Source organism: Marmota flaviventris, chromosome 7, assembly GCF_047511675.1.
Source record: "Marmota flaviventris isolate mMarFla1 chromosome 7, mMarFla1.hap1, whole genome shotgun sequence".
NCBI lineage: Eukaryota > Metazoa > Chordata > Mammalia > Rodentia > Sciuridae > Marmota > Marmota flaviventris.
Genome location: NC_092504.1, coordinates 30,420,278 through 30,438,510, shown reverse-complemented (window position 1 = coordinate 30,438,510; position 18,233 = coordinate 30,420,278). Strand labels below are relative to the sequence as shown.

The 18,233-nt window shown below is 43.5% G+C and overlaps 1 protein-coding gene across 4 annotated transcripts in view; it reads right to left on the bottom strand.

Annotated features, from left to right (window-relative positions):
• Tbc1d1 (TBC1 domain family member 1) overlaps window positions 1–18,233 on the bottom strand; it is a 218,940-nt gene that overhangs the window by 10,592 nt on the left and 190,115 nt on the right. For all 4 annotated transcript variants that reach the window (XM_027938840.2, XM_071614212.1, XM_027938823.2 and 1 more), the window contains 3 exons: window positions 11,734–11,978; window positions 9,643–9,802; window positions 2,764–2,933 (listed from right to left, as the gene is read on the bottom strand). In XM_027938840.2, coding sequence (XP_027794641.1) covers window positions 2,764–2,933; window positions 9,643–9,802; window positions 11,734–11,978 — 575 coding nt within the window. The remainder of the gene's footprint in view (window positions 1–2,763; window positions 2,934–9,642; window positions 9,803–11,733; window positions 11,979–18,233) is intronic.

Genomic DNA, 18,233 nt, shown 5'->3' with positions numbered 1-18,233 from the left:
CACATAATGAAATGGGCTGTAGCTGTCACAGAGAACCCCCCAGACTCTACTCTCCCACCGCAACCTGTCATCTTCAGGGCCCATGCTCTGAAGCATGCAATGAGCACACATCATCTCCACCCCGTGGACTGCCCAGGTTCAGGCCTGGCAGCTCTAAGCCTGCTGAAGAACTGCACCATGCCCAGATCTGATCTCCATGCAGGAATCAAGACTCAAGCACCCTCTGGCGGGGAAGAGACAGCCAGGCTGACAGAACACTCAGATGCCAGGTTCTAGACAGAAACAGAAGGCAAGGAGACTATGCAGAGTTTATCTGTTTTCTACCAAAATCACTGCTGAAATGAAAACCTGGGCCCCCATTGCAGATTCTGTGCAACCTACACCCTTACACCAAGTCTGCCTGGATTCTCCCACCTGACTCCAGCAGCAGCCTTCAGGAACCCATGGCCTAGCCCCTGTAAGCCCTGCCCTTAGGCATGCAGTGCCGGGCATGTTACTCTCTAAGCCCCGTTTCCTTACTATAAAAATGGGAATCCTAATCCTAGACTTGTTAAGGAGTCAGTGTAACACTGAATGCCAAATTCAAAACAGTTACCTGAAACAAATCAGGTACATCTCTACACAATTTCTCTTCCCATTTGTACACTTCCAACATTTAGAGAGTACCTGATGCCTACTAGGATATCAGGTACTTTTGGTAAGTACTACCCTTTTATGGAATAAGGGAGAAATGGGATTCTTCCTGGAGTTCCACACCCAGTAAACGGAATGTCACTGAGAGGCCTGTCCCAGAGCCAGGACAAGCTGGCAGTGGGCACTCACTAGATGAAGATTTGGTCCAGGCAAGCAAGGCTCTCTGGTTTGCCCCAGCAGCTATGAAACAGACAGAAAAAGAAATAAGAAGGGAATAAATATAAATATGACACAAATTAAATAATGCAAAAGGCAGATAGTTCAGTATTAGGATTCAGATAAAACAAAGAAAGCTCCATAATTAAATGACTCCCAGAGGCACTGAATGTTGAACAGCTGCTAAAGCAATTTGAGATGAGACAAGTTGAAGCCCCACCCTTCCCCTCCACTGCAGAGTGAGTGTGGGCCAGTAAATTAACCACTTTATATCCTCTCAGGAATGCGGTCATGACTGAATGAGATCATATGTATGTGTAGATTTCCTAGAACCTAGCAAAAAGCAAGGACTCAATAAGCCAAAGCCATCCACCTCCAGAGGATTGTGCCAGGGAAGTAAAATAACATCAAGAATGGAGCTTATTAGTTAGCTCAAGATCAGTGTGAGTGGGAAGGAAATCCTCTTTCACACTGGTATATGCAGTGAGCAGAGGTCCAAAGTAACAACAGGTATGAAAACTCTCCTTTTTCAGGCCAACTTGTGCTTAACACCTAAGATGGAGCAGCAAATGAAGATCAAAAACACTGCATCTGGATGCAATCCACTGGAACTGCTGGATCATCTGGACTATAAGAAATCTCCAGAATAAGGATTAAAAAAAAAAAAGCTTCATTCTATTATTTGCTTTTACCTGACTGCTCTATATTTTCATTACTGCTGAAATGAAAACCTGGGCCCCCATTGCAGATTCTGTGCAACCTACACCCTTACACCAAGTCTGCCTGGATTCTCCCACCTGACTCCAGCAGCATCTCAAGGGCATATCTAAGGATATGAAAGTCAGAAGACCTGTTGCTGACCTCAGAACCACCTGTCTGGATTGTATATTTGATCATGCTCTTGAAAGCTCCTAGTAATTATCTCCATTGGCTTAGATGTGGTGATCTATGTGGTGATCACCTTCCAAAAGCCAAACCTTAGTTTTAAGAAGACTTTCCAAAAATTTGCTTTCCCCACCCGCCACACACTGTCATGGTTAGGGATCAATTCTGGGGCATAACTGCAGAATCAAGGTTCTAGACTTAGGAGAGGCCTGACTGCTGACTATGCAGTGACCCAGAGATGAAACCTCTTCCAGCACATTCTTGGTCACCTGGCCTCTGGACACTTGATGGGGACTGTCTTCTGCTAAACTGCTTAGCCTTTCATTAACAGCAACAGTTACTGCAAGATTCTTCCTTACACAGAACTGAAATCTACTCCCAGGGCCAATCCAAACCATTTACCATCTGGCCAAGTTGTAATTCTCAGCCAAATCCACCTCTAAAACTCCACAATTTCAGACAGCAACAACTCTACCACAGAAAGAAACCAGAGGTACTGCAGCCACAGATGTGGAACTGTAATCTGGGGGAAAAGCACAAAAAACTACACAGTCATAGAATATATGCCCCTAACACAACTCTGCTATCAAAGAGTTAATTTCAATTAATACCATTCAACAGAAAAATCATTCATTTTATGAAAGTCTGCACTGTACAAATGTACACATTTCAGGAGAACTACTAGAGCCAAAGGTTCTTAAATGAAAGCAACTACTGATGACTTGAACTTGCTGCCACACCTGAACTTGAAGGTTCTTAAATGAAAGCAACTACTGATGACTTGAACTTGCTGCCACACTGCCCCCAAGTTTCCTTGCATCATTTCACCATGACACTCACAGCATATACACCCAGGCACACATTTAATCACGCAGCATATATTTGTGATGTGCCTCCTACATGCCAGGCACCATGCGAGAAGTTCTTCAGAACAGAAAGCAGCAAGGAACAGCTTTTGCTCAGAAGAAATTGAAGCTTTTACAGACCCAGGAACCGATAAGTATCTGGAAGGTCAGGACTGAATCATACCTGATTGATGGTCTTCTCCATTTGTACCAAGCCCAAGTTAGGTAGTGTGTTTTTGATAAAGTCCACTATGGTTTCTAAGTTTTCATGCTGCAGAATCAAGGGCTTATGGCTTCCCAAAAGACTTAGAGCCACTTTAAATATGACCTCTGACCCCTGAAGAAAGATCATATCTGGGAAAACAGAAGCAGAGTTAAGTCATGCCTGTTTCTGACAAAATACCATTCTGTTTCCTTTTCTTCACATCATAGAGCAGAAGGGTAGGAAACATAACCCCAAACTGCAAATTTTATTTCCTTTTTCAGAGTGTGCTATTTCAGATAGGGTTGTCAAGACAATTCTGCAAATAATAAAAATAATAAACACACTGCTTAGATTTTGTCACAGGTTCATATAAATCTTTTTTCCCCCCACTCTGAAAATGATTTTAATTCAAGTATGCTTTAAAAGTTATATTGAGAAAAAGAAAATGGTTTTTATTTTTTCTAAGAATGTTCTGGATTTTAAAGAAGTTACTAAAACATTTTTAAATGGATAAACTGAAAGATTTTTATGGAAATTAAGATAGAATAAGTAAAACAGTTTTCTAATAAGGGATAGGATTAAAAAGATCTCTAAAAACTGTAAAAAGTCACACCATTGCAAAAGCACATTATATAAATGAGCATCCTGAATTTCAACATATTAATGGATGAAAAAAACACTTTTCTCGCTAAGTAGTTTAAAGAACTTTGTCAAGGTTACTTTCAAGTTCTTGCTATATTTTCTTAGAGAAACTGGCAAATCATAACAACGCCTATATTTATATTACATAGTGCAAGGGCAGGCAGGCAAGTGGCCAAGTCAACCAGTTGAGAGCAACCCAGCCATCTCCTCCTTTCTTGGAGAAGTGACTCCACTGGACAAAGAGAAGCAAATGTCCTGGGGTTAAAGCATAGCCATAGCAACTAGTAATTAAGTGTCTAAACTCAGGCCAGTTATCTAATAACTAGAATAATAAACATAAGAAAAAATATACAATTTTAAAGACACGAGTAGAAGTAAAATCAGAGGCAAGAGTGAATTTCTTTCTTTCTTTTTTTTTTTTTTTTTTCCTTCTTTTGCTTTTTGGCTACAGGCTAATGGAAAGAATGAAGCAGTTGTAAATGTCAATTCAAGAAAACTGAGGGAAAAAAAAAGAGGTGAGAGAGTCCCTGCTAGGCCACCTTTCCAGGTTTGGTCTGATAACATGTAAAAGCCATTAAGCAGCAGCAAAGCAAAGGCTGACTGCTGCTCTGCCTGTGGGGAACTCGGAGCAGTCTCCAAAGTGCAAAAAGCAGAAACAAGGGGCCTGGGAACCTATCAGGTTAGCCCTTGAGATGCTGTGACTTCACAAAGCCCTAACCACAACTGGAGCTGGTGCTAGCTGGGACAGGTCCTATGCTAGGTGACGGGAGTCCTGAGATCAGCCTGCCATGGCTGATCGGCATGGGTACCACACAGCTTTCACTAACATCCCAGCTGGTGACGGTCCTGGGTGGCCCCAGGATGGGAAGGGATGCCAGATCCCTGGTTTTCTTATGCAGGGCTGGCTGTCCAGGCTGCGAAGACAATTAGAGAACCGATGGGATCTTTGAAAACCTAAACTTCTTCAGGGAAGTACGACCCATAATGAGGCAGTGCCATGGAAGAATATTCCAGCAAATATGTTTATTAAAAATATGGTCTATTTATGTAATTCACCACTACAGGAAATAAAATAAAAAGATCTATAATAGTACTACAAAATGCATTTTTAAACAGAAATGATATTGCTAAAAGCAAAATGACAAATTAGATTTGAAGTTTAGTGGTTAAGCTAGTACAACTTCCTTTTAATATATGAACATCTTATAGCTTTACAAAAATTTCTCTTTCAGAATAAAAATTGACCTTTTTTGTAAGGATCATGGGGAAAGGATTTCATTGTCAAATCAATGATTTCTTATGGCTTGGCATCTTTAGTCTCTGAGGAACAAGTACCTTAAAACTGTACTTTAAAATTAGGTGCACTATCACCACATCTAAGCCAACGGAGATAATTACTGGGAGCTTTCAAGAGCATGATCAAATATACAATCCAGACAGGTGGTTCTGAGGTCAGCAACAGGTCTTCTGACTTTCATATCCTTAGAATCTTGGTTTTCACAATGACTTAAGACAGTGCTTCTTACAATTCTAAACTAGGACTTTTTTGGATTGTATGAAGAAAATGAAAGGAAATTTGGAGAAGTGTTTGTGTGTTTGTCTTTTTATTGGTTTGTTAAAAAAATAACCCTGGTCATTTTTGGGTCTGTTTGCATTTAATGGAATAAAATGGAAAGGTTCTTTCCTATATTACTCAAGACCTTCTGGAGCACTCTTCCTGAGTAGTTTCTTCTAATTTAACTTAAGCATTAGTTGCTATCAGGCACTGAGGATTTAGCCATGAACAAAAGCACAAAGAAGAACTGCAGAGACACCAATGCATGCTGGCTTGGTAGCCAGGGTGCTATGAGAATAATGAAGACGGGGAAAGACCAAGGAAGGTGAGTGCTTGAAGAGCCAGTGGGAACTGCTAGGTGAGAAGTCAGGCAGTAACATCCTGAGCAGGGTGTAGGTGGGGAAGGTGTGAGAGAAGCTCCTCCTGTGCAGGGGACTGAGGGCACTTTGGTAGGGGGAAGAACACTGGCTGTGTGGGGCAGACTGTGGGGTGCACAGCCAGCTCATCAAGGCCTTCCACTCCCACTCTGGTCAAGGCATGTAAAGCCTTCCGCAACTGCCCACTTTACCTCTGCTCTGAATGGGTCAGTGCCTTGGCAAGAAGGTGACGCTAATGACATCTAGGTTCTGGGTCTCATCCCGGCAAGAGCTCCTTAGCTTAAGAGAGAAAAGGTGCCTTTTATGGGGCCTACTGGCTCCTGCCAGCAGGCTCTCAAACACTCACTGCCAGTCGAGTGAATGCTCCATTCACACCTCCCACACCTCCTGCTCCCAGTGCCCACCTCAGCCCAGAAGCTTCTGGTAGACTGGGTAGGTCTTAAACAAGAACTTCATTTGGGTACCTGATGAAAGAACATGCTGAAAGGGTTGAAGGAAGACCCCCTCAACTGGCATGGGACAATTGGCCTCCTAAATCTTATCTGACAGGGGCTACAACTGTGGCTCAGTGGTAGAGCAATTGCCTAGCATGTGTGAGGCACTGGGTTTAATCCTCAGCACCATATAAAAATAAATAAATAAAATTTGCCCATCTACAACTAAAAAAAAAATTTTTTTATATCTATCTGACAGCATTTGGGAGAGACTCTATATTTACATAATCAGTACTTCCCCCCTCACTCTAGAAATTTTAGAAATTAAAGATAATGTTTCAATGGCTGTAAAATAAGTTACTATAATCCCCCACTGCTTCACCCCAAGTATTTTAGTTTTGTATGGCTTCCAATCCATATCCATATCCATATCCATTTGCATGCTGGATTTTTTTAAACCAGTAATGTCCTGGGAAAGGTGCACTGAAGTCCTCACTGGAAACCACTGTATGCAGAGAACTGCCGGAGGCATCCAGCGGCACTGCAGCAGCCCAGGCACAACCTGCAGTCCATCCCTCTCCATAGGACTTTCCTCCTGTCCCTTCCCTTTCCTCTCAGGTTTTTCAAGCCTCCTAGAAACACACAGGAAGTTGAGGGAATATTAAATCAGGCTGACTCCACAACTTCCCACATTATTCGCTGAGAATTCCACTAGCTACTTCCCTTTAGAGATGCTGCAACAGTCCTGTTCCCATGTTCCAGCGTACAGGACCTCTAGTTACAATCCTGTGATCTCAAAGTGAAATCTTCCTCTGTGAACTCACGTGGTATTCTCTTTCCCAGCCACCTGTCTCTGTCCAGGCTAACCCCTCTCCTTGACTTTCTCTCAGGAGCCTGTGGCCTTCTGGTTGTGGCACATTCCTATCAGGAGCAGATGGGGAGCTGACAACAACTGTCAGGAAGGCTGACAACAACTGTACAGATTCGTTCCTTCTGTCATTTGGGTACTGAGGAATGAACCCAGGGGAGCTCTACCACTGAGCTACATATCCAACTCTTTTTTTTTTTTTAATTTTGAGACAGGGTCTCAACAAATTGCCCATATTGGCCTTGAACTTCCTATCTTCCTGCCTCAGCGTCCGGAGAAGATGGGATTACCACCTATGAGGCATGCACCACCACACCCAGCTTACTGTACAGATTTTTAAAAACTCACTTCATTGTCACTGCATGACATTGCCTGAATGGCCAGACGGTTTCCTGGTCATACAGACATACTTGTTTTCCCAGTCTATTTTTGTCCTAAAACTTCACTAAAGCCTGCATTGCATTACAGGTGGCTTATGCAAAACCCTCAGTTTCATGCCCTACCACCTCGTCATCTCCTTGGCAGGACATCCTAGAGGAAAACACTAGGAGCCCAACACTGCAGCCTCCTCCACCAGTAGGAGCAAGCAGCTCCTATTTTCTGGATTTTTCTTCCCTACAGGAAGATGTGGTTAGAAGGTGAACAGAATAAGCATTTTCCCCAAGGTCCTGCTAACCTTCAACCAGAAACACATAGAGGAGAGCGGTGTGGCACCAGGCAGGATGACAGCTAACCAGTGTGACTTCCAAGCATGGCTGAGGCACACATACTGTTGGTAGCTGCCCTTCAGATAGCAAATCCTTGATTTCCTTAATTTGAAGTGACCTATAATTCACACGTGAGCTATGCTGATGCAAGTGGAGAATCTTTTACTGATGTATAAAACAGCGAACAGTCAACAAAGGTCCGTTTGTTTTTAGGGTTTATCCAGGCTTAAAGGCTTATAATAAAATGGGCCCCAGGCCAAAAAAGATGAGAGTCTGGATGGCAGGCTTCAGAATTTAAAACTAAGCTACCTTCCACCTGGGGCTCAACAAACAGGGTTAAAGTCACCAAAACTGTATTTAGAAATGGTTTTTAAAAAACATCTTTTCAGTGGAACCAACTAAATTGTTCAAGTCCTGAAGGCTATAAGGACTATGTGAAAACATCCAGTAGAGTCTGCAGAGTGACGTCACAGCACAGGGTTTCCTTGAGCTCCCATGGCTGCCTCTAATCCCTGGCGCCCTCAATCAGCCAGACAGGAACCCACTTAATCCAGTAGGCAACACTGGCACCTTTATACTGCATAAGAAACTCCAAAACCCACCACTGCCTCACAGAGAAAAACATCCTCCTCAGCTTTTATTTATGAACTTATTTCTAGAAGGAGCTTCACAGAGCTCTAAATTATTCCACAACAGAAGGGCTCTTTACTTCTTTTTTCATGTCTTTTGCCCACTTATGCAGCCTAAGGAAAGACTTTTCCCCAGAGCCCAGAACTCCCTGCAGGCAGAAGCTCCAGCAGTGGTCCACAGGCAGGGGTGACTCAGTGGCCACCATGCAGTTCCTCCAGCTCCAGCTGGTGGTCAGCCCAGCTCCCTGGGGAGGACTTTCTTCCCAAGCCATGGAATTCAGTGCCTGGGCTATTTTCAAACTAACAAATGGCATTCTCTCCTCTCTCCCTCAATCTTGAGTCCTCTTTGTGACCTTGTATGAAAAACAGAATTATGGACATCATTATCGCAGGTGCAAGTATGACTGCACATATGGTGTGACGCTACATTGTGTCCAACCAAAGTTGTGCTGCAATTGTGTACAATGAATCAAAATGCTTTCTGCTGTCATGTATACCTAATTAGAATAAATACATTTTTAAAAAACAGAATTATGAGAAACTATAAGTAAGGTGGGTTGATGTATTTTTTTTAATTTATCCAAAGTAAAAAAAGAAAAAAAAAAAAAAAAAAAACACAAGAAAAACTGAAGGCCACAGCTAGAGATCTAATATCTGTAATTTTTCCCCCCAATACTAGGGATGGAACCCAGGGTTTTGTGTGTGCTAGGCAAGCACTCTACCACCAAGCTATTAACACTTTTTATTTTATTATTGATACAGGGTCTCACTAAATTACCCACGTTGGTCTTGAACTTGGAATCCTCCTGCCTCAGCCTCCCAAGGAGCTGGGATTATAGGGTACGTCACCATACCTGGCTTTTTAACATAATATGTAAAATTTACAAAATCCACCTAAAATAGTAATATCAGTGTTTCTCTACATTCCCTTTAAGATGTTCTTTGATTCTATAAATAAATCTTTGAAAGTATAAGATTACATGTTTTTAAACTATCAAATGACTTTCCATAAAGGACATTTCCTTCACAATAAAAAAATAAGTGAATATAACCTGAATTGTCAAAAATGTTAGTTTCATTTTAAATTGGGGAAAATAAGTCGTACAGGAATTGATTGTGCTCATGGTATTTCACCAGGTTCCCGATATGCAAAAAGGATGGCCCTTGTCCCTGCTTATCTCAAGGAGACTGTGAGACTTTACCCTTGAACTCCCATGTTTCTCAAAGAGTAAAATCAAGAAAAGGGTAGGTGTGGCCCACAGACAACCTAAGGTCACGGCAGGGCATAGCTGTGAGTGTGAGAGGTGTCAGGGTAGAAGAGGAGAGAGTCACCCACAGAGCTGTCTCAGATCCTGATGGAGAGGTCTTCCAAAGTAACTAGAGAAAAGAAGAGCTAGAGGCAGCGAGAGCAAAGAAGGGAAGGAGGACACAGAAAAGGAACCTAGAAAGAGTACCAGGCCAGAGGCGGGGGGCAGAGAGGCTGAAGACAGGGCTCCTGGCCAAGTCTGCCCTATCAGGACTCCCTTAGGGACAGTCATCGGATTGTCAGTGATACCCTGCTCCTAATGAGTGGCACAGTTACAAAATTAAGCAGATCCAGGATTAAGTGACAAGAAACGCTTCTTGCCCCACAGGAGAATGCTTACCAAAGACTCTGGCTACGAAGCCCAGTGGGAACTGCGAGGCGAACACGGTGAGGAACCAGGGTGCAGCGTAGAGACTGGGGCCGATCTCGTGCTCCTCCAGGTGATCATAGAGGTCTCTGTGGTAGTCGTGGAGAAGCCGCGACAGCTGGTACATCTGGATCTGCAGGGACAGATGCCCACAGGTGCTGGGAATCCAAGATGGGTTGTGTACCCCAACTTTCCCATCCTCACGCCTAAGGGAATCATGGCACTTTAACCTTTCTTTTGGCTGAGGCAGTCACTGACCTCAGCTATTAACTCCTTCAACAGTGCTTCCTGGGGAGACCATGGTGCAAGAGGCACTGGCTGGGAATAGGCCCAGGACACTAGTGTTAAGTGCCCTAACACTCTCTTTTTACTGTCCTCTCTGTCCCTTGGCTAAGGGAATCTCAACATCTGCCTTGTGCTAGCATTTCAAAAATTCTTATATGAATACATATTCTTTGAGAAACTCAGATGCAGGTGAATTAGAAATAAAAGGCCAGTCTCTCTGCTGAGAATAAACTGAGGGCATGTCACGATTCCAGAGACGTCCACCATACATGTTCACTCAGTCAGTTCCCTGTGAACTCACAAAAGGCAGGACAAGTGTAATTTTTAGATTTATAACATATGGAATACATAGATCCCAGGCAAGATCATACAGGAAGTTAAGTATTTTTCTTAAGGTGAATAACTTTTTCCAATTAAAGTTCGACTCCAAAATCAAGATGTCCTTCCTCAAAGAATGTTACGATTCTGGCAGGAAGCTCACTCCAGTTCCCAGCAGCCCCATGGCTCTCAGGGGTTTTTTAGCCAGCCCAGCAAATCCATGGCCTGGCCTAAGGAAACAATAACCTTTAAAGAGGGTCAGAATCCAACTGAGATGCTCCAAGCTGGGTATGTACTACCCCAAATGGGGAAAAATAAAACCACTTTCAGAGGCCTAAAAAATAAACTTCTCTTAAACATCAGCCAAAGTCTAATCAACTGAGGCCACTGGCCCCTGAAAGATTTGTATGTTATGCTGAATTATAGGAAATTTAAAAATTCCACTCTTTGATGACAGATGCCTCTACATTAAAGATAATGAAGGGAACGGAGGAAGAACCTGACAATGTGTGGAAAGTGCTTTGTGGGTCAAATATTTTAGTGGACGGAACAATCCCTCTACGAGATTCGTGTTCATGTGGTTCATATTCACAGGTCGAGGCAGAATAATCTTCATGTAATTTTGGATTCTCAAAGTCCTTGGCTCTAATGATACTTTCTAAGGCTCTGAAATTACAGAACTCTGCTGGGAAATGAACATATAAACACAAGTTCCAACATTTTAAGCAACAGTTAGATATATTCCCGAAGGAGGATCCAGTGCTCTTCCTCACTCTGAAATGTGGAGGGCAGTGCCCGGCGTGTGGACATGCTGCTTTGTCTGGCCTCCTTCAACAGACCTGTTCGTTTAGCAGATACTGCCTACGCCCACTCCATCCTGGGCACCACTGTTGAAACTAGAGACACAGCTTCAACACTATCACAACCTCCCCTCCCATGACGCTCACACGCCAAGCAAAGCCAGAAAACAGGTCAACGAGCAAATGAACAAAAAAAGATAATTTCTGGCAGCGAAGATGTTTTGCCAAAGAAATGAGGAGGCTGATAGTGACAGTGTGCTGGGGTGCAAGAGGGAGGTCACAGCATACAGTGATCAGGATGAGCTTCTCCCAGGACGTGGCATGTGAGCTGAACCCTGGATGACAGGGTTGGGAAGCAGGTCTCAGAGGCAGAGACCAGCTCTGCTACTTGTTAGCTGTGTGACCTGGCCCAAAGATGTGACTGTTTTGAGCCTCAGTTTTCCTATCAACAAAATGAGCCAATTAATAGTATCTTCCTATAGGTCATCGTGCAAGTCTACAGAGCACAAGGAACAATGTCTCGCACAGAAAAAGCTATCAGCAATCTCGACTATTAGAAGGTTAACAGGTGTTAGAAAGGCTCCCTAGGTTTACATGAGAGGGACAACACAAATTTTTAGCGTTTGTTTTTATTATTAAAGACATAAGGAATGTTCTATACCTGTAAAATTATCATGTCTGGCCGATATTGCTTCCGCAGTCCCATGTCAAACATCAAAAACTTGAGCATTTTAAACGCCTCTTCCTCACTCATATGAAGAAGCAAAATGCCTGCCACAAAGCTGAGGCCTTGGCAGTATCCTACTTCCTGGTCTAGAAGTGAGTAGGCCTTCAAAATGTTGTAAAGTGACAGCTGCCCTGCTCCAAGCTGGGCAGAGAAGTATGGATGTGTTGGAAAGGTTCGCCCTGGGAAAAGAATACAGAGAAATTATAATGAAAAAGAAAGATTACTGAGCCAGAAATGCAATGTGCTTCAGATTAAAGTAACAATCTTTAGAAGCTGGATCATAACATAAATCAGCCTTTAACACCACCTCTGCTCTCTGAACAAGGTCAGCTAGTTGTTTCTGGAATAATGTTTGCAACTCAAAAATCAGCAATAAATCAAGCTTTTTATTTTTTTTGGTGGTGATTCAGGTGAAAAAAATCAGAATGATCTTTGGTCCTGCAAATGTCTACATTTCAAAAGAAAACCATTGAACTTCCATTCTCAAGAGGAACATGATAGTCCTGGTTTCTTGAGCCCCCATCCTACTCTCTTGTTACAGGTCCCCCAGTCAACCTTTCCAAGACCACATGAACTCTGCTGGCAAATGCGTCTCATCGCACGCACATTTATGTACTCCAAACCACAGGCATGTCCCCCAACAGGCTGCCGGGCAGAGGGTGTTTCCTTTCACCCAAGAGTTGCCTTCCAGAAGAGAGTTAAAAAAAATAACAGAAATGTCTCAAAAATCCTGATTATCTTCACCAAAAGCTGACATTCAAATAAAATGGTGGGGGGCTTTTTCTGGTTTTTGTCCCCTCCCTCTGGAATGTGACGCACAGGAGGGGGGTTTCCAGGGAGCATAAAAGCTCCTGGCTAAGATAGGATATTTACAGGCGCGCTTGAACACAGGTCAGGTCAATAGAGGTGCATCTGGCCACATGTTATTTATAGTTATTTGGTCTCAGCAGAGGAAGGAGCTAAATTTATGTGTTTTCTTCAGCTTCTTGAGAAAGCGGTTAATCCATCCAGATGGGCTGGTCTGAAGGTGACTGAAGAGTATGACAACGTCACGTCTTTCCTGTTCTGTAGTCAATTCTTTCTGGCTCTACCTCTCCCCAACAAATTCTTTCCTAGATACTCCTTGTCTATGTTACTCTGCTGCTAGAAAGTAATGAAATTCTCCCCAGTGCTCACAGAACAAATGTTCTACTCTACTAGTCTGGAACCCTGCCCACCCACCTCCCACCTCTGGCACGTACAGCTCTGAATAGACTATTTAGTTCTCTGAACCTTGGCCTCCGCTTCTTTAACATAAGCAGAACAGCAAGACACATATCTGGCAGATATATACCACACACATTCTCAAGACCCCACTTCCAAGCAAGACAGAGAAAAAAAGAGGTATGTATACCACAGTTCTGAAGTACTAATGCAAAATAATTTACATTCAAGGTAGAAGAGTGACCCTATATTACTTTATTAACTATAATGTTCCACATGAGCCTGGAAATTTTACTAATGTACTTCCAGAGGCAAAGGAAAGTTTCAGCTCAATAACTGATTTTCACAAAATTTGAAATTCAATTGTGCAGAAAAGAAAGCTGTCATGTGCCATCTGTGGGCTGTGTGCAGACTGTTGCTCATAGTAGCCTAGTGAGGGGATAAGTGGCAGTGGGAACTTCCCAAGGCACCCACCACAGTGACTGACCACCTGATGCCGGTGAACTTACCACTCAAACTCTGCTAAAGATTCCAGACGCACCTGAGATAGGTGTGACCTGAGAAGTTGCCAATCAACCTGCCGACTACTAGACATCTCGAAGCAAGACTCAGCCCCTGAAACCTTATCCCTGCCTTTGATGTACCCTGTTAAATAAAACACCAGAGCCATCTTCTCTTTGTCTAGTTCCAGAGCCCATGTGGACAAGATCTATCAAGGTCTTTGTGTTTGTAAATATATTTCTGAATATTTGTGTTTTGTTATTTACTAATTATTTGAGACTTTTAAGTTTTAAGGTGGCTTACATTCTCCTGGGCAGGAATAGCCACCCCCCAATGAGACACTGGCAATCGACCCTGTTAGAAAGCTACTATAAATTCCAGGTAATAATAATAAACATTATCACCTCCTAGATTCACTGAATACCTGTGAACCCTAGCCTTTCCCATCTTTAGTTACTACTCAAACCAGTCAAGTCATCCATGTTGCAGAGTCTTAGAAAGTGTAATTGATTTTCTTTATGCCAGAAAATTATCAAGCTAGAAAAAGTTTCCCAGTGTGTTCCATGAGATTCTAAATGCAATTTTCAGTCACAGAGTGCTGTACTCAGCACAGTAAGATGGGTGCTCCGGTCCACACTAGGTAGGGGAAGAGCCCTGAGCTTGGCCTTCAGCTCCTGACTGACTGGAGAATGACTGTCTATCTGACTCTGTGGTGCAGTCCATGTTCTACATTGTATTCTATTCCTATCTTACCTTCTTAGAGGTCAACAGTTCACAACTGTGGTCAGTCTAAAGGCCCTGGGTGGGGGTTGAGGGTCTCCCTTTCAGGGGTCACCCTTCTGTTTTCTAATTACAGATCTGGGGAGTCGGTAGGTTTTTTTGTTTGTTTGTTTGTTTTTTGGTGGACTTGAAATAACATAACCACAACAGAGAGAATAAAGCAAATATGATAATCCAGCTGATTCTATTTAAATCAGATATGCAAAACACTTAACTGTAAAACATCAGTCTTCTTACCTTTTTTGAAAAGTCATTTCCATAATACATTTATGAGTTTATTATAGTTATTTTAAAATAAATATACAAGTATTTTTAAACTTTATCAGTTTTAATTTCTAATGTAGTAAATATGGACAGGAATTGTTCATATAAACAAAAACTCTTTGGGCTATTCAACAATTTTAAATGAAAGGGATTCTGATGTCAGAATTTTTAAAACACCACAACTTTTCACATTCCTGACATAGACCAGATATGGAGGGCGAGGCAGGCCACTAGGCAGAGAATGGACCATTCGGATTAAAAATGTTCCCAAGAAAATCCATATTCATATAATCCAGCACTGGTGCTGCAGACTGCTAGCACCCCAAACTAGCAGGCATTGAGCTGGCACTAGGGAGAAAAAACACAGTTCCTAAAGACCATACATGTGATGCTCATCTGCAGTGGGTTCTGGGGCCTGGAGCCTTGCATAGCGCACACCTGAAGACATGGTCAACCCCTTGCACTTCACTGCTCACTCAGCAGTCACTATGAGCAAAATATTGTTTGCTTTAAGTTCAAAATTTGTGGAAAGAGGTTTTAGAAGTCTCACTCTCACCCCAAACCCAGAAGCACACTGGCTCTGGAAGACTTCAGCTTAGGGAAAAGAAGCTCACTTCTGCAAACTAGAAGGAAACTGGATAAAAACTGTGAAAAGCTTCCTACAAGTACATTGAAATAAGAGAATTGCCTCTTTAAACTGTCTTCTACAGTTTACCACAAAGTAAAGAACTGCAGATCTTTACAATTTCTGGCTAAAGCAGTCTACCTTCATGTGCAAAATGAGAATGAGACTGAGAGATTCAGTGGGGAGCAAACATGAGCACAAAGAAAATCCCCTAATTATATTAAAGCCAATGTAATGATTTTTGTGACCTAGAACTTAACTTTCATGGAATGCTCTGCCATCTAAGTGTTCCCAAGGAATTGCACTCTAAGGGATGCTTTTCCACATCCCCCCCCCCCCCCCCACTCCAGGGGAAGGGTGAAGAACCTTCCTTAGCAGTTTCCAGAGGAATTGCATCTGATTACCTGGGGCTGGCTGAACATGTACCTTCCAGGCTGGCCCCTCAGAAATATGTTTATAAGCTCCTCAAGGGATCCTGCAGGTGGCCCTTGCCCAATGCAGTGAGGAGCACTGTCCAATCTGAGTGTCCTGCCTCATTCTACAGAGCCCACCTGACCTCACTTTGGGTGAGGCCCCTGCTTACTCTGTCAACTACACTGTAACTATTAGTAGAGGCCTGAGGCCTCTCCACAGAACCCTGGGGCCACCTGCAAAGCTATTCAGTCTGGCTGAGGCTATGAACAGTTGGTTACTAATGACTTTCTTTTGCTCCTCTCCTCAGGGGCCTGGAGATCCCCGAATCTTTGCAGTGGTTCTGGAAACCAGCAAGCCCACCCAGACCTCCAACTCCTGGGCTGTTTCCTTATTTGCAGAAGACAGAGAAACCCACAAGCAAATGATCTGCAGGATTCTTTCCTGGATGAGGATCTGTGGTCCTAACGTCCTCTTCAATTATTGCATTTGGCTCTGAGCAGAATCTGAAAAGAGGAACTGAACCAGAAAAAAAATACCCTTTATATCACTCCTTAGACTTTTAAATAATTTCATCATCAGTTGCCTAATGACTGCTTTCTCTCTCTGGAATGTGTGCTTCCTAAAGGCAAGAACACACCAGGTGTTCAAGAACTATCTGGAATCCCCATCAATGGCATGGTGGGGAGATTAAACAAGGAGAGGTTTAACAAGTCTCACTCCCACCCCAAACCCAGAAGCACACTGGATTATTTCTAGAACAATCTGACAGCACAGTGACTGCTGGTGCTGGGCTCTATGTACATCTGTGCCCACCTCCACCACCCCTGACTTCATGCTGATAGCTTAAAAGTGATGGTGGTAGCGTCTTGACACCATGGAAATCTGCAAATACTTAACAGGAGGGCTTCTTTTGGCAGGGTGGCGGGAAGAACTGGTTGTTAGCACATGCACAACTGAGGGAAGCAGGAAGAGTACAGACCTCTAACAGGAAATGAAATCACACCCCATTTCACTTACCTTTTATAACCCGCCTTTAGTAATATCACTCTGAGGTTACAGGGCACATTTGAATGACCAAATATGATTTTATGATGTAACCTCAATGATATCAGAAATAACAGCATATGCTGGAATAGTGCAGGCAGCTGCTGGTGCAGGAATTTATTAGACTGAGACTGTGACTGTTCAGCTGACCTCCACAGAGCAGAGGCCTAGACTGGACAGACAGGTAAGTACTTACTGAGACCACTGCAGATAAATTCTCGGCCCTTCTCTGGCTTTTGGCATGGAAGTTTTTAGTTTCTCATAACAGACTCCAACCCAAATATGAAAGAAAAGGCAGTACTCCCACTGCACCTGTCAGCAAGGACCAGCAATAGATGTGGCACAGTACTGCCAGCACTAGCCAGGCAAGGGGAAGGGAGACACTCACTGTTCCTTATATGAGGTCACCATAAACACCCTCAACTGACAGCCTCATTGTTGGAAGTCCACTACTCTTTCACTTCTATGGATTCTAAAAAGGCAAGGAAAAATTCTTTCTCAACACTTGGACCAGTTCCTTTTCTTCCAGATAACAGGCAGGTTTTAAACCTCTGGTTAAAATACATAAGTGGGGGGAGGACTGGGGATATAGTTCAGTTGGTGGAGTGTTTGCCTCACATGCACAAGGCCCTAGGTTCAATTCCCAGCAAAACACACACACACACACACACACACACACACACAAAATCAGGTAGAAGTTAAAGCACGACAGATCCTAGGCTGCAGTCTTGACCCAAGTATATCTCTGACACGTGTACTGTGCCACTCTGGCAGCGCGGGCAGCCTGAGTTCATCTGACTGGTGCAGGGTTTCTAGAAGCCCATTCAAAATGCCACTTCTGGGCACAGAGATTCATCAGACCCTCACAGCCCTACCCAGTGCACCACTTTACTGACCTACAACACACATTAATTAAATTGTAAGAAGTGATGTGGGAGATGAGTTCCCACCCTGCTCTCTGCCTTAGCAGGGATTCTATGTCTCTGGACTGTCAAGGGTTCTTCCACGTAAATCCCTCCTCTCACAGGAGAGGCCAAACAGCATCACCAGGTGGAAGTAGCTACCTGATGAAGGCATTCCAGGAAGGGAGCAGAAAAAGTGAGCCTGAGAAGAGGCTTCAGGGAGTTGCTCAGTGTCACCTGCAGCCCCCAATGTGGGTATGATGGGAGTAGAAGCCCCAGTTAAATGGCAGAATGCTTGGTGGTCCATGTCATCCACCCCGAACAGAGAGTCAGAGACTAGAGAGGAGAAAGGTCAGGGTCATCTGAATCCTGGACAATGGGTGTAGCTGGAACCAGGCATAAAGAGTGGGGAAAGTTCCTGAGTGACCTGCCAAGCCACTAGAGCAGTCATTTCCTCCTGGGTTCACATGTAGGGATGGAGGGGACAGAGAAGAAGCAACAGGTATCCCAGAGGGGCAGGACATGGAAGCCACTGAGTAGCCTGTGGCTTGGGCATAGCACTCAATCCTCAGGGCCTCATTCATCTTCTCTAAAATGGAACTAACATGCCCAATTCCATACAGTGCTGCATAAAGAAGAAACCTGACCAAGCAGGAGGAAACACTTCACAAACTATGAAACACCACCCAACTATAAGGTCT